Below are 26,849 nucleotides of genomic sequence, written 5' to 3'. Positions count from 1 at the left end.
CTCTTTAACACTGATCTCAGACAACTATGAAATACCTGACTTGAGAAAACTATGAAATAAACTATGACTGATTTGAACAACTATGAAATAAAGTCAGTTGGCTATATAGAAATCACTAGATGGGAAAGGTCTGAAGAATGAAAATAGAGCTAGGTGTCATCACTGTAGAAGCGATACTGTAAGCAACAGGATCTGAGACCATGTAGAGACAACATGTGCAGCAACAGGCCAAGAACAGATCCCAGATGGATCCTGGTTGAGAGAGAAAACAAGGAAAACACCTCCCCACTCCTGTGGTGGGGGCCAATGGTCAGGGATGAGAGTTTCAGTCCAGCAACATCTGAAGGGTACATCATTGGCTACCTCTGGAATCAGCTGCATGCAAATCACAGAAATCTTGGGTATGGAAAGGCAAGCAGAGAAGGGCGATCAATTGTAGAGGAGAATTTTGCAGGAAGTCCCAGGGTCAGCTCCCAACATTCCCAGCTAAAAGGATCTGAGGTAGGAGCTAATGAGAGAGATTTGTGTCTGAAACATATGTTAAACATATGTTATTTATTTCCACAAAGATGTTTCTCCCACCTATTTATGAATATGGCAGCAGGATATCTTAAAGAAGCCTATTAAGTCCCATTTGAGAATGAGGGTTGATTCTACTATAGCCTCCATGCAGGTAGAGCAGTGGGACTAGGAGGAGGATACAATAGAATTTCAATGGTTGCTATTAAGAACATTTGAAACCACACCTCTCTCATCACTGAGCTTGAAAACAGCTATTCAATGAAAGAGAAAGCATATGTAAGTTATTTTTAACTATAGCAATTGAACAATGGAAAAAAGTTCCCTCATACTGATGGATTTACATTTCATCCAAGGTTGCCTTAGTCTGGTTTAGTCATGGGGGTGAAAAAGAAGCAATTCTTTAAAAATCCAGAAAGCAGCATTTAAAAAAAAATGAAGAGCAGAAAATTCCAGAATTCATAAAAAAGGATCCCAAAGCCTTAAACAGATTTAGACTCTGACCTGGAATATTTATTTGCCTTTTGTTTAGTGAACACTTTTCATACTTAATGTAGTTTTGGCCACAATCTTGCAACACACTTCAAAATAAGTTTTAACTGAGCTCAATGGGATTTCCTGCTGAGTAAGACTGCATTCATAGAATTATACTCATAGTCTGACCAATTCACTCTTACATTGCAGGATAGAGTGGCAGGAAAAAGTGGCTTCTGCTACTGCTCTATCCCGCCAAACACCTGATTCACCCAGCAGTGCAGGAGCAAATTTTTAAATTTTATTTTATTTTGCTGGTGGTGAATCAGGGGGTCTGCAGGGTAGCACGACAGTAAAATACACATCTTTTGCTATGTTCTACCCACCAAACAAATGGGATGCAGGTGGCGCTGTGGTCTAAACCACAGAGCCTAGGGCTTGCCAATTGGAAGGTCAGCAGTTCGAATCCCCACGACGGGGTGAGCTCCCGTTGTTCAGTCCCTGCTCCTGCCAACCTAGCAGTTTGAAAGCACGCCAAAAAGTGCAAGTAGATAAGGTAAATGGCGTTTCCGTGTGCTGCTCTGGTTCACCAGAAGCGGCTTTGTCATGCTGGCCACATGACCCGAAAGCTGTCTGGGGACCAACACTGGCTCCCTTGGCCTATAGAGCGAGATGAGCGCACCACCCCCGAGTCGTCTGCGACTGGACTTAATGGTCAGGGGTACCTTTACCTTTAACCACACCAAACACCTGATTCACCCAGCAGCGCAGCAGGGGTGGGTGGGGTGGAGATACGTCTTTTGCTACTGTGTTGCTGGGCAAATCAGGCATTTGGTGGGGGTAGCACTACAGAAAGTTGTATGTCTTTTGCTGCTGCTGTGCCCAGCAGACCAGCTGACTGCAACCAGTGGAGATGCTAGGGTGGAACCTGGACATCTGCATCCAGACACAAAAGGCTGGTTACCAGTTGCAAAATGTGACTGGCACCTGGCTAATTTCCAACGCTGCCAGGGGCTTGGAGGAGAGAGCTTGCACGCCAAGCAGGGAAAGGGCCTAGACACAATACATGTTCCCATACATCTAAAATAGGTCACAATAGAACCATAGCAAGTTGCAAAATATGCATAGTCCTTAGGGAGCATTGAATGCTGCAGGGAAAGTAGCAATTACGCTATAGAAACACCACCATTTAGTAGAAATAGAAGGCAAAGACTAGATTATGAACTGTTAGGGACAGGAAGATTTTAAAGCCATGATAGTGAAGGACAAAACCAAGAGATCTAATGTACTCTGAAAAGCAGTAGTTGTGGAGAATCCACGCACCTTTGTTCTTCCAAATTTTTGTATCAAAGAACATGATGCCAGTCATGAACAGGTAACAGAGCATTTTTACTATTTAGCACATAAAGCCAAATCCAGTTCACCTTCAATTATGTACTCTCAATGGAACAGCCATCAGAGCAAAAAGAAAAAGAAAAGCCAATTCTCCCAAGGATGATCATTTAATGGTTATTAATCAACTCTTCCAACAGGATTCATAGTATTACTCAACAGGATTCATAGTATTACTCAATATAGCACCAAAACACACACCAGTTTATATTTCAACTGCTTAATGTTGAATACTACTCCCATTATACATTTCTATGAGGTACATTCCAGTGCGAGTACAAATGAAGTTTTCAATTTTATATCCTTTTTCATGTTGGAATGTTGCATCCAATCAACCCAGCTGAAAATGAGATGAACTAATAAGATGAGGGAAGTCAAAGACCGATGAAAACACTGCTATAAAGATGGACAGCTTTAATTGAGACTAAACTTTAAAATGCATTTAAATTTAAAAATAAACCTGGTGTACAATGAAATCTCAATTCAATATAAAGCAAAACATGTTAAAGCCTACACACTGATTAAGATCTAAATTCTGCTCTCTGACAAAACATAATAAAATACTGGTACTTCTGTGGTTTAGTAAACCTCTCTCTCATTACATATGAACCAGGAAACTGTATTTTAAACTTGTACTTCAAACCAAGCTCTAAAACCAGACCCCATATGTAGTTCAAGATTAATCCAGTTTCCCAGTTCATAAGCAATGGAAAATTATGGTTTAACTAACCCCGAAGTCCCATTACAGATCACAAAGCAAAGGCAGGAGAATGTGGCCACATCTGTCCACAGTCTAATAACACAAGGATTTGGGCTATAGCCTCTTAAAACTCAGTTACAGGTTACTTTGCACTATGGGGCAGTGGTTTTCAACCAGTGTGCCATGGCACCCTGGGGTGCCTTGAATGATGGTCAGCAGTGTTAGAAACTGGGATAGAACAGCTAGGAGCCAAATGACTTCTGGGACCTGGGTTGTGGGTGCCAAAACAGAATGTCTAGTCACCAGGGGAGGGGAGGCAACACTTTTTATTATTTTGATAAGTATGAATTAATATGCAGTTCACATAAGTGACATTGTTAATATCACATTTTTAGCAGGAATTTTAATACAGTTTTAATTTTGTGTTTACAATAAAAATATTGGTACCATACTTCAAGTTTCAAAACACTCTACTCATTATTGTTAAACACTTTAACATATAGTCTATCCTTAACATATACTTCAAGGCTTCAAAGTACATACATTTCAGTAATCCTTGAGTGTCAGCCAAGGGCAAAAAATGGCACCCAGACCTTTTGAGGTGCTTGCAAATGGAGAATGCTAAAGTGCAAAAATGTGCCTGGCGCCCTAATTTTGAATCCTGATGGTCAGGGGTGCTGCAGGCAACACTGGCCACTGTCCCTCTTTCCTTACCTCCCTCCTCTGATGCCCGCTTGCATCTCTGCCTCCCAAAGGCTTGCACAGCTGTTTATTGCAGCAGCCCTGGCCACAACCTCCACAGCTGAATGGTGCCTCTGGAAGGCATCTCGGGGGGGGGGGGGGGCTCAGAGACCAGGGCAGCAGCAGTGGCTGCCCAGAGGACTCTCAAGGAGAGGAGGCTGAGGGGACACTCCACAATGGAGTGTATTCAAAAAAGGGTGAGGGGCTGCCAGCTTTGCAGGCAAGGGATGGCATAACTGGGCTCCTGAGCCCCACAGGGGTGCCATAGAAAGATGTAGTTGGTTAAGGGAGCCATGGACTCAAAAATGTTGAAAACCTCTGCTATAGGGGAGGAATGCTGAACTGAAGTGAAACATGATCAAGATAGTGAGTCAGAAGTCACTAAGCTTTTTGATTCCATTTACAATCAGAAGAAACTGTTGTAGGTACCCACCATGTTTTGAAATCTAATTTCAGGGAGGTACCCCAGTAGGCACCAGAGGAAGTCTCTGGGGGTGCATATGCACCTGCAGGTACCATGTTGTTCGCCCCTGCACTAAGTCATGTATTTATTATAGTGAGTTTCCTATCAGATGCACAGTCACCTATTGAGTCCATACAAGTGATCTTGGAAAGGTGGTTGAAATGGGTGAGCTGGAAAGGGAGAACGGCAGCCATAGTAGGGATGCGGGTGGTGCTGTTGTCTAATCACAGAGCCTAGGGCTTGCCGATCAGAAGGTCAGCGGTTCGAATCCCAGGGTGAGCTCCCGTTGTTCGGTCCCAGCTCCTGCCCACCTAGCAGTTCGAAAGCACGTCAAAGTGCAAGTAGATAAATTGGTACTGCTCCAGCGGGAAGGTAAACGGCGTTTCCGTGCGCTGCTCTGGTTCGCCAGAAGTGGCTAAGTCATGCTGGCCACATGACCCGGAAGCTGTCTGTGGACAAACGTCAGCTCCCTTGGCCTATAGAGCGAGATGAGCCTGCAACCCCAGAGTCGTACCTTTTACCCCACCAGACACCTGGTAGGTGACAGCAGGAGAGATACTGCTTTAATGCCATGTTTATTGTCTTCCCAATACATTAGACTAGACAGGCCTCTGGACTGAATAAGCAGGGCTATGTTCTTATTATGTACTCGTTTTCTGCCCTTCACTTAAAGAACTTACCAAAATATTACAATGTGAATATTTACCATTAACCAGATAGCATGTACATCTACCTTCCATCTCATTAAGAAATACGTTGCCTAGTAAGCACTAGCCATTGCATGTGGAATGTTCTAAGCACCTAGGGCCTTACATGTTTATTCAGAATTCCATGTCCATGTGTTTGCTGCTTCTATCCAAGGGAGTGATCAACACAAAGATACCAGTCCTCATTTCCTAAGCAAATATCATTCTCACTGCATGTGGCTGCATGACCAGAGATTTTAGATTGTACTCTTAAGACTGTATAAAGTCTTTGTTTACTTGCAATTTACTTGTAATAGCAACCAGCATATTTGTTTAGAAAATGTGAATTTCAAAATGGTAGTATCTTCTTTTCTAGATCAGTGTTTTTCAACCACTGTTCCGCGGCACACTAGTGTGCTGCAAGATGTTGCCTGGTGTGCCGTGGGAAAAAATGAAAAATTCAAGAGAATTACTTTATATATAGTCAATATAGGCACAGAGTTAATTTTTTTAACATTTTCTAATGGTGGTGTGCCTCGTGATTTTTTTCATGAAACAAGTGTGCCTTTGCCCAAAAAAGGTTGAAAAACACTGTTCTAGATGATTTAAAATCAGTCACCTTAACCATAGCTTTCTGCAACCCTCTCTTGGGAAACAGTTCATATTAACCAAGTCTATATGATGGCCTTCATGGCACAAACAGTATCCATCATCTTTGCTGACTTCTAAAGACAGTGTTTCATTATTATTATTTTTAATGGTTAATTCTATGCCCTTCTCTACATGATACAGAAATATGTGACACAGAAGCATGCCAGCTGCAATGCATACTTAATTAAGTTAACCCTCAAAACTGAGCCAAGGTTACTTTGTCTTAAGTAGGTCACCCACTTGCATACATGTGTGCACGCACACACAAGTACATAACAAGCTCAAGTAGGGAACAGACTCTCAATGGAACTAGGCTTGAAACAACATTGCTTAAAATACTGATAATTGTGTCATTAAGCTGTGTAAACTGGTTTAAAAACTGTTGAGATGCTTCAAGTTTTACTTGACTTGTGCTGTGTGCTGCAGGAAACATATCAAGTCAGTGAGGGCCATAAAATCAGCTAAATATTCTTGTAATTTATCAATTACAGCACTGAAATTCAGACTAGCTCCATCCTCTTGCTGTAGAAATAAACATAATACAACCAAACACAAGGCCTTTCAGAAAGAGGGAGAAAATACATGACAATCAAAATTCACATTGTCCTATTCAATTCTACCCCACAGAGAGGTGCATTACATCACATTCACACAATGCAGGGGGAAGGGCTTGCCCACTGAAAGCAAGATTTACATTGATTCCCCCCCCCCCTTGCTGAACTGCTTCCTTTGGAGAGATGTGAAACACAGGGCTTAATTTTAAAGGGAAAGCATTTAAAATCCATGTAAGATACCATCTTTATTCTTCTCATGACTTCTCATTTCAAACGCATTAAATATGTAAAATCAAAGTACAGTACTTATTTCACATTCCACTGTTGTTTTTTTAAACCATATTGGTGCCAACATTGCAAGATTTAAAACTTCCAGAAAAAGAGGGGAAAGCCGCTAAAGGAAAGGATTCTAAAGCAGGAGACCATTTTCTCAACTGGCATTAACTAGTAAGATTGCCTCTTCCGAACTCTACATGCTATGTTTACAGAGCGCGACCATCTAGTTCCAATTGCAATCCAAATAAAATGCATCTGGTTGCAACGGAAAAGGGGGAGGGGATGCAGTCACACTGGGGGAGGGGGCGCACCCGCACGCAGGAGAATGTGGACTCCTATATATTATGCATGGTAGATTTTGAACGTAGGCATCTTCCAAAATCTCAAACTGCTTCAATACTAATTCGAAAGCCGTATTTTAAAGAAACGTGCAAACATTATTATTTTTGCCCTCTGAATCTCTTAATAACTATAGGTTTTATATAACATGCCAATCCTAGCAACAAGAATCCAAGACTATTTAATTTATGCTAATTTTTGCAGCAGATTTACAAGCCTCAAGTGTGTGTAGACGGCACTCTGAGAATCTTATGAAAATAAAAGAATTAACACATAAAGCTGGTTTGCTGGTATGCAAAGGTATTTTAAACGCATTTAAACCTCCCAAAATATGCCACGTATTTCTTTTAGATTTTTCTTTAAATCCTGGCAACTGCACGATCTAAGATCAAAGCGATTCACAGACGCTTACGCGAAGCCAACGTCGTGCTGCAATTATCAGACGAAACCGTCAAACTAAACGCAACCCCCCAAAAAGAAAAAAAATCAATACGCGACAAAACGATAGAACTACTACTAACCTCATAAAGTGCAACAGTGCTTAAATCCAGCAAGTTGAGGCATACAGGGTAAAAATGGAAGTTAAGAGATCTCAAAAATGATTTTGCTATATTTCTATGATTTCAATTTGAAATGTTCAAAAGCCAGCAGAGACTCCGTCGGCCATCTTGGCTTGAACTCACTCTCTCCCTTGCTCGCGCGCGCGCGCGCACACACACTCCCTCTTCCTCGCTCTCCCCCTCCGTCTCTATAAAGGAAGCAGCTTTTTGTGACCTTCAAATAGAGGCAGGCCATGTGACTCGCGCACGCTGTCAATCAGGAAACAGGGTGGAAAGCTAGAATCTTAAAGGAAACGTAGTTCTTTCATTCTCTCGTGCACTCCCGTTTATGAAAGCTGCAACAGCGCACGTTTTCTAGTATTCCTCAAGTGTATCATCAACAGTATTACACATTCTAAAATAATAATCCCGTAAAAAGCTGCAGTTGTTGTCGTCCCCCGTCTAGGACACATCGGAGGGTGGATTGATAGACATCATTTTAAGCTTCTCAATTTCACTTTGCATTTCTCACCAATGCTTACCAACACCCAAAAATATATAAATCCACACGATACAATTAACTGGTAACAGCAATACCACCCCAAATAACATTGTTACTGTTATAATTTGTACCCCATCACTTCTCTCAGCTGCTCAATCAATAAAGGCAACAAACTGTGAGTGGTTGATGACAGAATAAAAATCCAGCTTTTCAAACAAACTCAAAGAGTTACTCTTTGCAATTTAAAATTACCAACACTTTTATCAAAATCACTCTTCAATATTCAGATTCCAGATGTATGGAAAAAGGGATCAGATACTTTATGGCACTGTGATACAAGTCACTGTGACTCCAATATTACTCCATGTAGTCCTTACTCATTTGTATTATTATAATTTAGCATTTTCAGTATATATAATACTTATATATTAAGGCACCCTATACTGCAAAATTTTATACAGTGCTGCACAAAATGGTTTAAATTGGGTCCTTTACTAATATAGTCTAAGAAGACATGTTGGCAAGGAAGTTGCATATACATAAATGGACATACATTTTATCCATTGTTCAGTAGCCTTTACACTTATTGCTATTACCAACCCTAAAGGCTGAATATTCTATAGTGCATTTCAGTGCACAAAATACTTTTTTGAAATACTCATTAGTCATCACAACTTCCCTGTGATAGGCTAGGCTGAAATATAGTGACTTGCCAGAAGCCACTAGTGAGCTGCATGGTGGTGAGTCTATGTTTCAAGTCAAAAGCAAGGTCTACATTTGTAACATGAGATAATTAATGGATCCCAGCCTTCAGTATAAATATTTCTAGAGTGGTTTACAAAATTAAAAATGAAATCAAACTTAAACTATCTCAAAAGTTAGATGCCTGGGGAAATGTGAATCTTTAATTAGACACTCAAATGACAGAGTGGGTGTCCAGCATGCTTGGGGGGGGGAGAGCATAAGAAGAGCCCTGCTGGATCAGGCCAAAGGCCCCTCTAGTTCAGCACTTTGTTCTCACAGTGCACAGCCAGATGCCTATAGGAAGACCACATGCATGTCTGGAGGGTAACAGCAGTCCTCCCACCCATTGCAATTTCCAGCAAGTAGTATTCAGAGATAAAAAGTTCTACAAGCAGAGGATCTGAAATGTGAAGGTCCTGTCCCATGTTTAGGAAAGGAATAGAAGATGCAATTGCCAACATCACAATGCCATTATACAAATTTTTGGTGCGACTGCATTTGGAATACTGTGTGCAGGTCCAGCCACCTTGCCTCAGAAAGGATATTCAGAGCTGGGAAAGGATAACAAAAATGATCAAGGGGATGGAGCAACTCCCATATCAGTACAGGCTGCAGTGTTTGGGACTTTTAGTTTAGAGAAAATTTGATATGACAGAAGTTTATAAAATTATGCATCGCATGAAAGAAACAGAGAAAAGTTTTCTCCCTCTATCATAACACTAGAAATGAGGGACATCAATAACGCTGAACATTGGAAGATTCAGGAAAGGTGAAATAACTTTTTCATGCAGCATATACCGGTAGTTAAACTATGGAACTTGCATCTACAGGAGGCAGTGAAAGCCATCAACTTGGATGGCTTTAAAAGAAGGTTAGACAAATTTATAGAATAAAAAACTAATAACCATGAAGGCTATGGTCTCTCCATGATATGCTGGACCAAATGAACATGGACTATAAGATTTAGCTTCAAATCCCTTCTCAGCCATGAAACTCAGCACTACCTCTCCCCCTGACCCTGTGACAAACAGGAAGGCACTAGCAACAGGAAGAAATAGGGAGGAGACCTCCATGTGCACAGGAAAGCATTAAACCCAAAAAAGTTTAAGCATAAACCTTGCTTTGGAGGCACTCCTGAATAACAGTAATCAACCTAGTTTGTAAACCACTGTTGCCACAATAGTGCAAGCCGCAAAAATGGTTTACAGAAAAAGTTGAGAATTATTATGAAATATGTTTGCCCTAACACATTTTTACCTGTGCTCCTGAAGGTCTCCTCCCTATCTCTTCCAGACAGTATCTGAAGCCTATTCCATTCCACAGGACTTTTGTATGGTATGTGTGAAAGCTCTATTAGTAAATAGCAAAATGTAGTCCCGAGTCCTTCTGAGGAAGTGGGAAATGCAATACAATTAAAGCCTTAATTCTAATATAATTTCTTCATCTGAACTTACCATTGATTCTAATAATTATTCACATATAATATCTTCTAGCAACTAAGAGGTGCAACAATTAATGGTGGTAGGAGCAGGTAGGAGATGCTCATTTGTAAGTGCTCAATTCCTTATTAGGCAAACAGCTCTCACTCTTCCAAATGCCCCCAAAGCACCACACATACTTGCAAATGCTTCTAAATTTGCACCATATCCACAAATTGACAACTACTTCAAAGTGTGAAATATTTCATTAACAATCCTGTTCCATTAAAAAAACCTTTCTTAGCTCCAGAAGCATAACACATTTTCTGTATTGTCTTTTAAAACCTACCTTCAGGAAATGCTTCCCACTCCCCTTACTCCAAAATAGTAGTTGGTCTGTTTGAAGACCAATTGGGGGGAAAATACAAATGCAACATTAGAACCAATTTAAATAAGCAGTGAGCAAGCTTTCCACTTCATCAGAACTCTTTTTCAGGCTGTATAAATTAAAGTTAATTGTTACTTGTCATTTAAAAATCAGCTCAATGTACTAAATTGAACTTGTAGGAGATGCAGGGGAGGAAGCTGTTGCAAGATACTTTATACCCCAGGAGTTTAGGGCATTAAAGATCAAAGCCAGCACTTTGAAATGTGCCAGGACAACTAGAAATGTATAATATGTTTCCAGTAACATATCACAGTTAGCAGGTCTATTGCCAGTTCTATGCCATCTGAACCTTCAACAGGCTCCAAAGCAAAAATATAGTTACAGGTAGGTAGCCGTGTTGGTCTGCCATAGTCAAAACAAAATAAAATATAATAAATTTCCTTCGAGTAGCACCTTAGAGACCAACTAAGTTTGTTCTTGGTATGAGATAAGGGCACAAAGCTGAAGCATATAGATTAAATATGGATCTGCATCTGTTGTACTACAACACCCCAAAAGACTACAAGCTATTTGTAGAGAATGCTATTAAATAGCTTTTATATATTAAAAACATAAAATACAGTAGTAATCTAGCTCAGCCCAGTCAAGAGGCACATAAAAATCTGAACCTGGCTAGGCCAAAAAGAAAGGTCTCACTACTAATGAGGGCAACAGGGTGATTCCTACAGATATATACACCCAACCCTAAACTGCAAAAGTTAAATAAGAAAGGGTGGCAAACTGCCACAGCACCACCAGCAGGATGGGCAGGGATCATTGTGATGTCAGCCCAGCATGGGAAACTGTAAGTGTTGCTGCTTTGGAGCTTTTAATGTTAGGTTTTTAACAGGAATCATTTCACTTTTCATATTGTAGTTCCTCCAACTTTAGAGAAAAAATGCATTTTCACCCCTTAAAAGTCTTCCCTCTCCCACATCTTTCTTTCTTTCTCTCTTTCTTTCTTTCTTTCTCTTTCTTTCTTTCTTTCTTTCTTTCTTTCTTTCTTTCTTTCTTTCTTTGTATGTATGTATGTATCGGTATGTACCGAAAGCAACCTACAAAGTGAGAATACTCAACAATGTACTAGGCACCAAATAAATAAGGCACCAATAAATACAATGCTAGAACAGCCACAGAATCTTGAAGAAACACATCAGAATACGAGAAGATTTCAAAGGTTGCGACCCAAAATAAAATACCGGTAAAGCAAATATATCCACAAGGGATCTCCAAAGTGTGGGTACTGTTACAAGAAATAGCTTAAATTAAAGTGTAGCTGGGAATTAGCTTATCACCAAGGTGAGAATGGCAGGGGAGAGAGGAGACAAGGAACAGCAAAGGAAAGATGAAACCATCACATTTTTACAGAAACTGAAAACAAATGTTAAGTTATTGGTTGGTGTGGGCAGCATATAAACACAGAATGCTCCTCTATGAGTCAGTTTCCATGGATTTTGGCTTGGGCTGTAACTGTGTAGGCCAAGCTTGCTACTTATGAGTAAACAGTACGGTATGCAGACCTTTACAACTAAACTCTGCCTCATCATTTATATGATGCACTTACACTGTGGGTTGTTCACACACAATTCTGCATTTCAGGACAAAAAGGAACACTTTTTGTTGCATATTTGCTTTCGCAAAAAAAGCAGACCTGTGATGAACGTGGCTATGCAAATAAAGTATTTGTTTTAGTTTGTGTATTGTTATCTGCTCCTTAGTCTAATCAGCATCAGAATCCTGAGCAGGCCTAAAGCAACTAAGCCAGAGGAACTATTGGTTATGAGTATCGGAGCAATGTCAAACTTAGCAAGTTTGACTGTGGTACTTAGTTCATACAGACAAACCTTCACATACAATAACCAATGAAAGTGTGGGGGGGGGAGGGAGAGAGAGAGATGCCTTCCTTCTACGCTAGCTACAATTTTGGGAATCCTTATTAAAGACACCATAAAAACAAACAGAACATGTCCCAGGTATAGCAAACACCACTGCAAGTTTAGATAACTAGGGACATTAAATCTGGTTTATCATCTGTAATAACTATAAACAAAAAAACTCACTAATAATGATAAACCTTTATGCCAATAAAGGTGTTGTATTATTGTATTATTATAATGATAAACCAATTCTTATCAGTTTGTTTATGCAAGCTGTTGCTAGGTCAAAGACCTTTGGGGATTTGGCTCTGAACATTATCAAAAATAAATTATATATGGAAGCTAAGAATGTATGGTATTTTACCGCTGTAACCCACTGATGGCTCCAAACAATGAGAGCTTGAATTTCACAAAAAAAGTTATTTCTTAAAAACACACAATCCTTCCTAGCATTGAGATTCGAATCATTTTGTAGCCATCTTGTAAGTTCTTAGATCTACCCCCACCCACCTCAAAACAACAGCAACTACCTGAAGACCCATTTTTATTTAACTGAAACAACTGCATACACCTTGGAAACTATTCATCCTAAACCTCTTGAACTGATGACTCGTTGCATGTAGCTTTGATTCCAAATACAAGGTAATTATCTAGTAGTCATCAGTTTGCAGCAACCAACTCAAGAGTATGGTACACAGAGCAACAGAATGAATAAGGGTCAGAGAGGAATAGAATGGTTAAAAACAGAACAGAATTACCTATTTTGGTGGATACTGGGGGAAATGCAGCACTTCTGATTTTGTTAGCCGTATATGACTTAAAAGGAAAAGCACATTGCAGCTCAATATGTCTAATGCCTTAGTAAGCACTACACCAGAGAAGTGAGAATGAAAGGTATGGGTATCTGTATGTGCGTGAGTGAAAGGGGTGTGTGCACACTTGCATGAGTGAACTTTGGTAAGTTGAGGAAAGTACATCACATCAGTGCCAGCCAAACTAAACCATTCCTCTTCCATTAGAATGTTCTAACCCGACTATACATCATCATCACCATCATCATCATCATCATCATCATCTTCTAAAACCTTGGCTCTTTCACCCATTATATCAACAACACACATTACTCCTCCCCAAAAAAGGGATACCAAGAATTACTTAGGAGTTCCCTGCAGCATGGACATATTATCATGTTTTGCACAAAAAAACATTTTAGTATTCAATTCAAGGACATGATAAAAGCAATGCATGGGTGTGCTACATTACTGGTAATTGTTTTCACAAGATACTATTGCAAGCCCCCAATTTTGTTTTCATTTGTTTTAGCTACACTAGCCTTCTAAATAACCAGACATTTACACACAGATTCTTACTAATATAGTGTGGCATGGCAGTTACCAGGTCACTTGACAGTGTACTGAGGTATCACAGCTGATTAATGAGCTTTCTTATAATAGTTACTGTTTATGTAAAGTTTCTCTTGCCTCCATTGAGACAGAAGGAATAACCACCTGCGTGAACCTATATAAAAAGGTCTGGACATCATGAATCCTATTTTTTCTTCTGCTTCAAAAGCTCATGAAGGGACTATTTTAGTAAATGACTTTTGCCGCTTCTAGATAAAGGGGCTATCATTTTAATGCCTACTTCATTTGTACAGTCACAATCAAGAGCTTGTATTTGCACATTTATTTCAAAAGCAAATACTTTCATGGGAAATGGAATTTCAGGTAAAATACAGTACTCTTTCTGCATGACATGGAAAAGCTCAAAACCAGTATATTATTATTATTATTATTATTATTATTATTATTATTATTATTATTATTATTATACCCCACCCATCTGGCAGGGTTTCCCCAGTATCTGAAGGGAGCCCTGTATAGGGAAGCTTTTTAAGGTTCAATGCTTTATTATGCTTTTATATGTGTTGGAAGCCACCCAGAGTAACCCAGTCAGATGGGCAAGGGTACAAATAATAAATTATTATCTTTCATTCTTTAAAAAAATACCAAGAGAAATCAGTCCAATAATTGCCCACAAAGACTACCTCCATGCTGAGCTGTTATTCTACTTACCTCAAAGCTCAGTATGATACAGAAGGCAGTTCTACACAGAGAAAAATCATGGGTCAGCATGTGATGACCTCAACATTTTCCTGCACTGTATCACTTCAGCTGTGGGATAAGGAAGTCCTAGGTACTAATTGGTCTAACCATATAACTCACATGACAGCTTTGAGCAAGTTAATAAGATGTTGCTGGATGCTACTCCCCACACATGCATGCAGTTCACATGCTTCCTCCCTAATTCCCTCACAACATGTAGAAGTGAACATCAAACCATAGCCATTGCACAGAGGTCATTCCTAATCCTGAATACTGAAACCATTGTTTCCCCAGCAGAGGAAAACAAACATCTAAACAGCCTTATTCTGTGGCCTAAATTTATGTAAAAGGATTGTTAATTTCACTCTCATTAAAGGGTTCATTATACCAAATAAACCAGAGTCTTATAGAAATGATTAACAGTGTAGTCCCCAGTAGACTCCAGCTTCTCCTAACCCGAACTTTAAAAAGTAAAAATATTGATTTAGTGCTATCATCTTTAATCATGTTCTTCTTTTTTTTGCAAGAAGGAGGAGTAAGAATTGAAGAAAGAGAAATAGTAATGCAACTGCTGATGCAACTTAATTCAGTCACCAAGACTCAGAAATGGGGAGAAATCCTCCAGTTCAAGACTAATGAGATAACCAGCTTTCTCCCAATCGGATGCCTTCCAAGTGTTGGGACGCCTAACTCCTATCAGACCCAGCCAGCATGGCCAATGGTCATGGAGCTGTAGTCTAAAACATAAGAAGAGCACAAGGATGGGGAAAGGCTGGTCGAGGCCATGCATACTCAAGCCTCCACATTGCCTCATTATACAATTCCAGGTGCGATTTTAAAGTATGACTATGAAAGTAGGAGAGATAGAAAATTATGATAGAGTACATTAGATAGTCATGTACACCCTAAGAATTACATTTATTAACTCTCCAGAAACCTAAAAAAAAACATTTGTGTTATTCCTGCACAACTTCAGAGTGCTGCAACTTAAGAGTGGAATCCACTGTAGACAACCAAACAAATGTAAAGACATTTTTAAACAGGCGAGTATTTTACTATTTTCTGCCAAATTTGTAATGAGTACTCTATGCCCCATCCAGAAGTTCCTGCTTCTTAGACTTTATCCAAAAAAACAGAGCAACTGTCACACTTTAATGGCAAAAAGTAAAAAAAACCACCATTGCTATCAGCAAAAAGTAGGAGAGATAAAGCTACACATGCTAGCTGAAGTTTTGTCTATTAAAATATCCTCAATTTCAAAGCCCAATGGTTTCTGAGAGTGCAATTTCATAGCCTCTGGGAGCCATGTTGTTGTTCAGTCGTTCAGTCGTGTCCGACTCTTCGTGACCCCATGGACCAGAGCACGCCAGGCACGCCTATCCTTCACTGCCTCTCGCAGTTTGGCCAAACTCATGTTAGTAGCTTCAAGAACACTGTCCAACCATCTCATCCTCTGTCGTCCCCTTCTCCTTGTGCCCTCCATTTTTCCCAACATCAGGGTCTTTTCTAGGGAGTCTTCTCTTCTCATGAGGTGGCCAAAGTACTGGAGCCTCAACTTCAGGATCTGTCCTTCTAGTGAGCACTCAGGGCTGATTTCTTTGAGAATGGATAGGTTTGATCTTCTTGCAGTCCATGGGACTCTCAAGAGTCTCCTCCAGCACCATAATTCAAAAGCATCAATTCTTCGGCGATCAGCCTTCTTTATGGTCCAGCTCTCACTTCCATACATTACTACTGGGAAAACCATAGCTTTAACTATACGGACCTTTGTCGGCAAAGTGATGTCTTTGCTTTTTAAGATGCTATCTAGGTTTGTCATTGCTTTTCTCCCAAGAAGCAGGCGTCTTCTAATTTCGTGACTGCTGTCACCATCTGCAGTGATCATGGAACCCAAGAAAGTGAAATCTCTCACTGCCTCCATTTCTTCCCCTTCTATTTGCCAGGATGTGATGGGACCAGTGGCCATGATCTTAGTTTTTTTTGATGTTGAGCTTTAGACCATATTTTGCGCTCTCCTCTTTCACCCTCATTAAAAGGTTCTTTAATTCCTCCTCACTTTCTGCCATCAAGGTAGTATCATCAGCATATCTGAGGTTGTTGATATTTTTTCCGGCAATCTTAATTCCGGTTGGGGATTCATCCAGTCCAGCCTTTCGCATGATGAATTCTGCATATAAGTTAAATAAGCAGGGAGACAATATACAGCCTTGTCGTACTCCTTTCCCAATTTTGAACCAATCAGTTGTTCCATATCCAGTTCTAACTGTAGCTTCTTGTCCCACATAGAGATTTCTCAGGAGACAAATGAGGTGGTCCGGCACTCCCATTTCTTTAAGAACTTGCCATAGTTTGCTGTGGTCGACACAGTCAAATGCTTTTGCGTAGTCAATGAAGCAGAAGTAGATGTTTTTCTGGAACTCTCTAGCTTTCTCCATAATCCAGCGCATGTTTGCAATTTGGTCTCTGGTTCCTCTGCCCCTTCGAAATCCAGCTTGCACTTCTGGGAGTTCTCGGTCCACATACTGCTTAAGCCTGCCTTGTAGAATTTTGAGCATAACCTTGCTAGCGTGTGAAATGAGTGCAATTGTGCGGTAGTTGGAGCATTCTTTGGCACTGCCCTTCTTTGGGATTGGGATGTAGACTGATCTTCTCCAATCCTCTGGCCACTGCTGAGTTTTCCAAACTTGCTGGCATATTGAGTGTAGCACTTTAACAGCATCATCTTTTAAAATTTTAAATAGTTCAGCTGGAATATCATCACTTCCACTGGCCTTGTTGTTAGCAAGGCTTTCTAAGGCCCATTTGACTTCACTCTCCAGGATGTGCTGGGAGCCATAGGATATTGTATTGCACCAAGGACGACCACTCTTGGAGGACCACTCTTAGGAGTCTCTTAGTGAGACTGTGGAAACTCTGCAGCCAGCACATAACAGCAGTGAAAGGGAAAAGGTGTCTGTATGGGAAGGATTAAATCCACAGGATCCAAAGCCCTCCCATCCCCCAACACACCCCTGACACATGCCAGTCCTAAAGCTGGTTGGAGTCCTTGTTTTCCTCCATCTTCCCCCAACTTCTGTGCTAGCTGGGACAAGATCAGCAGGCCTTTGGATTATCTTCTATCACAGATTCTTCCTCCCTGGCACCAGTAGTTGTTTTTTTTTTGTCATGGGTAGAAGTAGCCCAAGACAGAGTTCTCTTAAAACAAACAAAAAATGCAGGAGATACAGAAATCTTAAGCAAATCAGGAGTATGGATTCAATATTTTCAAACCCAGCTCTTCTTCCAGTACCCACACAGTTCTTAGCAAGCGAAATTGTTGTGTGTGTGTGTGTGTGTAATAATATAATATAATATAATATAATAATATGCAGCAATATAATATAATACAATATAATAATGGAATAGAATAGAATAGAAAATCACCATGTATAGCAGCATGTATTTTACTGAAGGTGCTGGAAAATATAGGAAAAGGTAGAACTGCAGATGGTATTGTTTGGAATTGTATCAGAAAACTGTAACATCACAAGAAGCAAAAATTGTATTGTCAGGAAACCCCCCTTACCGCTGCGGGAAGACAGCCCGCTTTTGCAGTACCGGGAACCCCCTCCTGCCTTGAGCAGCTCATCGTCTTCCCAGTGAGGGAAGCGACAGCCAATCCAGTGGGGAGGGGGAGCTGGTAGCAGGAAGTCGGCGCAGGGGCTGTGACAGAGTTGGAGAGCCTCAGCACCAGGCAGGAAGTGGGGAACAGGGAGCTTTTCCCGCGCCCCGTTTTCACAGGGAGGAAGGACATGGAAGGGGGAGGCGGGGGTTCAGAATCCCGCACCTCTTATGTTGGACTAAAAACCGGAAGCAGACATTCCCGGACTCTGCAGAGGGATGAGCTGGACGTCTTTACTGTAACTCCACTGTAAATATCGGCACAATAAATAACTTAGTTTAGAAGAAGTTCTGCGTCTGCCTGATTCCTCATGAGCAACCACTGAGAGTCCTTACATGTATTGAGTCTGGTTTCAATTACAGAAGTGTGTAGGAAATCATAGGTTTCATTCATATTACCATGGGAGAAGAGGATATTCTTTTTAAAATGTTTAAATGAACTGAAGGCACTTTACACATTAAATAGAGCTGGTGAGCCAACCCCAACCTCTCTCACCGCCAAAGGAGCACAAGCGAACAACAGAGAACCTACACAAACAACGCTGACACCAAACCCTACTCATATTAAGTAAAATAGAAACATCGTCACCCCACCCCACCTATCCCCCCATCCCACCCACCTCTCTCCCCCCTTTCTTCCTAATGTCTCAACAACAAAAACTTATTTGTAAAAATGTTATACGGAAAAATACAAGAGAGACATTGCACTACCTTTGTAAATCAAGAAAATCTTTAATAATTTTTTTTAATAGAGTTGGTGAGATAAATAGAGATAACCTTTTCCACTGCCCATGCCTGCTAGTGCTGATGGGAGTTGGAGCCCAACAGGTTCCCTTATCCCTGAGCTAGACCCACCTCACTGCTGGTGCAAAGCCCCAGAGAGGTTGTCTGTGAGGGAATGTCTGTGAGGGAATGTGGTTACCCATCCATAAGCGTATAAAAGAATATGTTTATTACCTGCAAACCCACCCTCTCTTTTGGGGTGAGAATCAGTAATATTGAAGAACATCCAAAGTGTGTAGGAGGAGGAGGAAAGAGAATCAGCAATAGAACACTGAATAACATACAATAAGGGGGAAAAACACTGAGAGGGAAAAGAGCAGCTCTGCACTGTTGGGAGGGGTAGAGTGCAGAGACAAGGACATTGGACAGCTCAAAGGGTTGAGGGCTAGGAAGTTCAATGTATGCCTACGAGGGAGGAAAAAAGAAGACAGGGTACAGAAGTTGAGCAGCTGGAAGGGGACAGAAGACCGTGTGGAATGAGGACTAGGAATCTAAGAACAATTGGTGGAGGAATAAAAGGCTAATGCATCCATCAATGCAAGCACATACCTTCTTGTGGTACTGAGCATGTAAACAATTTTCTCCTGCAGAAACTGTAAAATCAGAGTGTACTGCCAAAAATAATTCACTATGCTACATACTGGAATACATGTTAATGTCTGGGCATCTTAGAAGTGGAAAATCCAAATTTAGCTTTGAAAGGCAAGGCCCACATTTGAAAAAGGATACTTTTTAAGATAAACATCATAAACTTAATAGGGAGGCCCTACCAGGCATGCTGCTGTGATTTCTCTAGCAAAGTGATGTAAAGTTGCACGTACACCACTGGCAATATGGTATGTTCTCCAGGAAAGGCCACCCTACACATGTCAATTCAAAAGTAAGTTCTACTGGGAGGAATTTAATGTAGCACTATGACAATCATTCCATCAGCCCCAGCATTTCAGCTTGCCAGACAGAACAATCCCTCTTCTCCTCTCTTCCCTGTGCTGTTCTGGGGGTTCTTTCAACACACACACCAAAGCCAATTGGGGGCAGAGGAAAATGCACTGCCCTAGCAGGTCCTTGTCTGGGCTTCCATGAGCATGGCTCATTAGTCGAACCTGGTGCACTGTGTTCAATTGGGCTTACTCCCTAGTAAGTGTGTTTAGGATTACAACCCTTATTTTGGCTGCTTAAGATTTAATCGTAAAACAACAAAACTGTGCATATGTTAAAAAGGAAGCAATGCTTCAGACACATTTATCTTGCATGTTTTGTATAATTTACTGATTAAGGCCCTTTTTAAATAAACATGACTCACTGTTTGTTTTCTTCACCAGGAGGTGGAGTCTTGCCATGCCCTTCCATTACAAAATCCTCATGTTCCATCTGCGAAGGCAAGCATTGCAGGTCAGCATTGATGGAGCAAAATACATTTTGTCCAAAGTGGCCCTTTTCCCTATCAGAATTGATCACCAGTTTCCATTGTTAGCTCTAACCAAGAGATTGCCATTTGAAATTTAACAAATGCATACCCCACGGTCATATTGCCACTCTCATGGTTAGCACTCATAGTTACGATAAAGCAAAACATGAAGAAGAAAGTTTATATGTTGAAACATGAAATGAGTAAATATGGGACCTAGATTCTTTACTTTTTCATATAAAGGCTTCCATGTTTTTTTCTGCATAAGTTGTATAAGTTGATTATATACATTGAGATGTGTTTTTCTTTATTAAAAATCAAAATTTGTCCAACCATTCTAAATTTGGTATAGAGAATTCTCCTCAGTGAAGAGTCTGAATTTCCCAAACTTAATTGGACACAATAGCCAGATGAGTGTCATTTATATGTTTGGGACAGAAGGGTTCTTTCCTCTAGGCATTACCCATCTTCTTTTAAGAAGGCTTTAACATCTGCCCAAGTGGTCGATGCTTTCAAAACTTTAAATGTGTTACTGAGACTTGCCTTTCATTTAGTATTTAAAGTCCATTGTGGACTTTCCATCTCCCATGCTATACAACTATATTACACATGCTCAGTGGCAACAGTCATTATGGGTGGAGCAGTGGGTGTCAGGAAATTTGATTCACACTGATATGGCCAAGGTACTGTGTCACCCCAGGAGAGATTAAAATGTTCCTGTCATTCCCTCCCCTCATACATAGATTAGAAATATGCTCAAGTAGGAATAGTGAGGGTTTAACAAACCTTGATTTGGGGACACAGGCAGAGACTGTAAGCAGATGGGAAAGCAGAGGCTGGGCAACAGTGTGAGGGAAAGCTAGTGTGGGGGAAGAAAAATATGGATGTAGAAATGGTCTCTTGTGAAAGGGTGAATTTTTGAAACTATTTTTGCAAATAATTCGCAGATCTTCCACAACTTATGATGTGGCTGAAGGCCACATCTTGCCCTGGCATCCAATGTCTAGTTTTCACTGAGATTGCAAACCTGTGTCTAGAGTACATCACTTCCGACTGCAAATAAAGACTCAAATAACTGAATGCTTCTCCAAACAAACAAAACTTCCTGTGGGTAAGAAACTAGCATATTAATGAAGAGGCAAAGCTAGAAACCTTAGCACTAACATTATATAGAGCTACAGGAGTAGCTGCATAATTAAGATATTTCACAATTTCTAGTAAACTACCAAATCTTTTCCTTATGAAAACTGAGATTGGTCACATCACTATTTTTTTTTTAATCATGGAACATCTCTTTGGTGATGAGTACGTACTACCCAAATTCCAGAGATTAGATGGGAAATGGCTGAAATACACCAGCTAAAAAAACTAGAACATTACCCATCACTCAGGTGTGACTACCAGCTTGTTTTTGCTGGTTAAGAAACAATGTTTCAATTTAACTCTCGGTCCCTTCCAATTCTACGATTCCAAGTCTCCTTCCCTCGTTTCTCCCTCCACAGTTAGTGTTACATGTGCTGCAATCTTACTAAGCATGAATAGAATTAAGATTGTAAACTTTGGTTTCCAACTAATCATGACTAGTACTGGCTTCAGTGCATCTGGTTATAGACAAGAGATTATGCAGCATTACGCTTGCACCAGACCATGTATTTGTTCACAGATTTGTAACTGTATGCTTAAGCATTTGACAGGGTCTGCTTTCAGAATAGACATGATGCAGGGATAGGCAAAGAGGTGTCCTGCAGATGTTGTTTGACTTCCAACTCCCATTAGCCCCAGTCAGCATGGTATGAAACAAATTGTACTCAACAACATCTGGAGGGCATCATGTTGGCTACTCAAGTGACTTAAAAGATTTAAAGTATTTTCCTTCTTGGTTGTTTCTGAAGCTATTTACATGTGCTGCCTCTAGGGCCGGGTAGTGTGATGTCCAATACTCCTGTACTAGTTATTAGAATTCCAAATTTCAGTTCTCTAGCAAACCAGGCCATATATTTCAGCTTTTTACTTTGTCCAGAAGTACCTTAACAGTGGTGTTGCTATATACTTAAAAGACTAAGGGCACAGGTCCATGACTCATGTGCATAAAATATTATGCTAATTTATATGCTTAGAAGCAAATTAGGCTGACTTTCAAATGGGGAAAACCCAATCCAATCCAATCAGTTTATTTCAGCTTTAAGCTCATGGGGAAAAACTCTTACTTTTGAGGTTACCAAATGTTTTGCACTAGTGGGTACATTCTGAATTTTTAGAGGGTTGGGGGACCATTCACAAAATGGTTACAGTGGGGAGCATGTTATAATACAAAATTACAGAAACAACTACCCCTGACAATTTTATTCCATGTCCTGCTGGTTCTGAATATTGAGAACACACACACACACACACACAGAGAGAGAGAGAGAGAGAGAGAGAAGAGAGAGAGAGAGAGAGAGAGAGAGAGATATGCTGGTGCTGCTGTGTAACAATATGGAGCATTACTCAGTACAGTACCAGGAAAAATATACAATGTAGCTACATCTCTCTCATTTCAAAGAAATCACTTTACCCACAACTTATTTTATAGGAAGGCTACAGAATTACTTTTTTTTTTTAAAAGAGGAGTTATGATGGCCATCTTCAAATATCTAAAGGGATGTAACATGGAAGATAGAGCAAGCTTGTTTTCACCTGCTACTGAGGGCACAACACAAACCAATGGCTTCAAGGTACAAGAAAGGAGATTCCTAGATAACATCAAGAAGAACTTTCTGACAGTAAGATCAGTTCAACAGTGGAATGTGGTGGACTCTCCTTCCCTTGGAGGTTTGTAAGCAGAGGGCTGGATTGCCATCTTTCTGGATGCTATAGTTGACTCTTAATCACAGGGTTGCAGGTTCAAGCCCCACTTTGGGCAAAATATTCTTGCATTGCAGGGAGTTGGACTAAATGACCCACAGGGTCCCTTCCACCTCTACAATTCTATGATTCTATAATTAAGACATACATGTTAAAAATAGTCACACCAGTTATGGGGTGCATGAGGGCATACAATTAAAGAATAAACCTAAAGATAAAGGGAAATAAGGGTTAACAATATTTCTTGGTCTTCAAGCCATACATGATTCATAATAGGCACTTCCTTTTCTGATCCAAGTAGACTAATAAATTCTACAACTCCTTTACCTTTTAAAATTTCACCGACTATTCACTCTCCATATTTCTCTAACCACTTCAGCCTATGGCATTGCCAGACTTCTTAAAACTCAGGACACTCTGCTGTAAGTATGAGCCTAACACCTTGCTGGGCTTTAGAGATAAGCTCTTATCATCTCCAGACATCCACTGTTTGGTTGTGCAACATGAGATGGCCAATTTTAAACTCCTGTCTTGCATAACCAATAGGAAGACTGTCATACTTGCTGCTTTACAAATGTTAGAATCCAATTTATCTGAATTCACTTTAAAAACTTATTATAAAGATGAAAGAAACTGCCATAGGTCAAAGAATAAATTAAGAGTACAAATGACTATTATCACAAGGGGTAATGCAGGATATGAAATACACCATATCAGCTTTTTCTTTTAAAAAGTATTTTATTTTTCTGTGAAAGTTTCTTTGAACACCAAAGAGTAAGAAGTCTAAAATTTCAAAATGGGCTACTTCCCTTCACTTACATGGGTATAAATTATTTTGTGTACACCAGTATGCATGCTTTACGCTTTTAATGGCAAACCATGGTCAAGCTAATTACTCTTCTCCCACCTTGTATTCTTCAATTCACTCACTTATACTTCTTTGTAGAAACAGGCAAAGTTATGAATCTGCAAGACATAGTTTATCTACGTTCAAACTATGGCTTCCAGTTTTGTTTGCAGTTTAAATTGTCTTCCCAGTTTAAGATACAATGATTGATGCAAGATGTGTACTTAGGTGCACAAACCTAACACTTGGGCACAAAAGTGGCAGAAATTGTGGCTTCCCTTACATGTGAAAAGAACCATAAAATGCAACCAAGTTTTAAAATTTCTACGCATCAGATGAAGGGCAGTGGGCAAGTATAGTATTCATTCAACTTTCCTATCCAACCAAATAGTATTCATTTAATTCAGGAATGTGCACATCTACACAGACCACTGTAGGAGACTCCACTTTTGACCATAATGTTCCATGAGGATTATTCTACTGGTCCTACTTAAACCTAAGCAATGGTTATGTAATCCCACAAATAAGCATGTGTCTTATTTAGTTACTACCATCTTTTCAACATCCTGAGGCCAGTGTTTCTCGAACAGAGACCTGGGTCATTTTCAGGTGGCTTCAGTGTCAAAGCCTGCCCAGTGCCCCCCTAGCCTGCCACAGCCTTTTAGTCAGACTATGCCAGCACCTGCAGGTCCTTGCATGCTGGCAACCAGAAGACAGAGAGGTGCAGCGAGAGGGATGGAAGGAAGGAAGGTATCCCTCCTCTGAGGGGAAAAGGAGATAGGAGGTGTTAAAGGAAATAGGAAAATAAGAAAAATATTGACATGTAATAATAAGTAAGAAACTGGGACGGCAATGGAAGGGAGTTAAAAGAGGAAAGCTATTATGGGAGGAAGAAGTGAATATGAAAAACCAGGGAAGAGGAATGAAAAAAATGTCAGAGGCTGCTAGTCACAAAAAGAATGGAGGTACAATTTGGAATAATAATACTAATAGTAGTGGTAGTGGTAAGTATCACGCCCACCTGACTGGGTTGTCCCAGCTACTCTGGGTGGCTTCCAACATATAAAAACATAATAAAACAAACATTAAAAAAAACTTCCCTATACAAGGCTGCCTTCAGATGTCTTCTAAAGGTTGTATAGTTACCTTATCTCCTTGACATCTGATGGGAGGGCATCACATCATCACTTTCTCCTGCTATCTAACCCATCTTTGGAAATTGCTAAAGTTATCTGCCACATTTCCTCATGGAAATGAGTTCCACTGCACACCTTTAAAGCTAAGCATAACATTTCTCTGGAGGTATTGTGACAGCCTCCCTATTTTAGGCAAAACATGCTGATCCAGAGGCTCTTACAGATTTTCCCTTTCCACAACCACATGCCTCTTTTATAATTTGTTCTCCCATTCTACTTTCACAGACAACTTATACCTTTTCTTTCCCTTCCAAAAATACCCATTTTCACTTGTCTCAGGTGGACTATTGGGGTAGAAAGGCCTAGGGTTCCTGAGAAAACTAATACAGTTGTACCTTGGAAGTCGTACCTCGGAAGTCAAACGCCTTGCGAGACGAACGTTTTGGCTCCCGAATGCCACAAACTCGAAAGTGATTGTTCCAGTTTGCAAACATTCTTTGGAATCCCAACATCCGTTGCGGCTTGGTTCATGAACGTTGTGGAAGTCAAATGGACTTCCGGAATGGATTCTGTTTGACTTCCAAGGAACGACTGTAATAGATGAATAGCTTCTGGGCAATTTGCCTACTATTACTAATATGCAATTGTGGATGGGGTGGGGGGACATATTAGGCAAGTTCAACAGTGCTCTCACTTTGTCCAGGGGCAACTGCTAAGCACAATAGGTCTGGTCAGTACATCATACAAACCAAGGGCATGCCATAAAATGAGCTTCGGATTTGTCACAGAACCACTCCAACACATTTGGCAGAGAATAACATAAGAATGGTTTCCCCAAGAGCAGGAAATTATATTTATTACCTATAAAAATATTTATATATCAGCCTCTCATAAATTGCTGGCGTGCAGCAATATAAAAACATTTTAAAACAATTGAAATGTTTTGCTCTAAGCTCTATCAAGTACATAGTGAGATCACCCTACAATATTTTAGTTTATGTTTTTATCATACCCTTCCCCCAAGTTCAGTGTGGTTCACATGGTCCCCTTCCCTCTGCATTCCCCTCCATCCATTTTATCCTCACAATACCTCTCTCTGTGTGTGTCATTAGCCAAAGGTCACTCTAGTGAGATTCATGGCCAACTGGAGATTTGAACCTGCATCCTCCGAGTCTTTTTTATGTTTGATAAGAACAGATCTTATGAAACAGGCACCCCCAAACTCAGCCCTCCAGATGTTTTGGGACTACAATTCCCATCATCCCTGATCACTGGTTCTGTTAGCTAGGGATGATGGGAGTTGTAGTCAAAAAAACATCTGGAGGGGCGAGTTTGGGAGTAGCTGTTATAAAAGTTCGGGGGGGGGGCATGTTAACGTGAACCAAATCATGAAGCAAAGCAGCTGCCTATGTACTCTGGTCAGTATCTTTGGAGATGCTTTAACAATGAGAGGATTTACAACCCAGTTTCTTTCCTTTCCACCAGCCACAATAGCATTAATAGCTAAAGCGTTTCATAAAAGTGTTTGTCTTTCTCTCCCATTACAAACACAAGACTAACAGAAACAAAACATTTTCCCACCATGAGCAAAATAAGCACAAGCCAACTCATCCTTGTGAGCCCAGAGGAAACAAAGCCCAAACGTAAAGTGGCCAGTTTGACAACTGATTCCAAGACATTAGCTAGCTTGGAATATCTCAAATAAAATCAATTAAGAATGGATTGGATCACTTCAAACAAATATTACTACAACACTTTTACTTT

The 26,849-nt window shown here is 40.3% G+C and overlaps 1 protein-coding gene across 15 annotated transcripts in view; it reads right to left on the bottom strand.

Annotated features, from left to right (window-relative positions):
• Window positions 1-26,849, bottom strand: part of TNRC6B (trinucleotide repeat containing adaptor 6B) — a 103,382-nt gene that overhangs the window by 66,743 nt on the left and 9,790 nt on the right. For 11 of the 15 annotated variants that reach the window (XM_033162685.1, XM_033162673.1, XM_033162676.1 and 8 more), the window contains one exon: window positions 20,154-20,221. The exons of 2 other annotated variants lie outside the window; for them this stretch is intronic. In XM_033162685.1, the coding sequence (XP_033018576.1) occupies window positions 20,154-20,221 (68 nt within the window). Of the gene's footprint in view, window positions 1-7,316; window positions 7,683-20,153; window positions 20,222-21,044; window positions 21,112-26,849 lie in introns of those variants that run through there. 2 more of the 15 variants (XM_033162679.1, XM_033162681.1) reach the window with 2 other exon arrangements.

This window comes from Lacerta agilis, chromosome 10 (assembly GCF_009819535.1).
Source record: "Lacerta agilis isolate rLacAgi1 chromosome 10, rLacAgi1.pri, whole genome shotgun sequence".
Classification (NCBI taxonomy): Eukaryota; Metazoa; Chordata; class Lepidosauria; order Squamata; family Lacertidae; genus Lacerta; species Lacerta agilis.
This window is presented reverse-complemented; position numbering and strand designations above follow the sequence as displayed.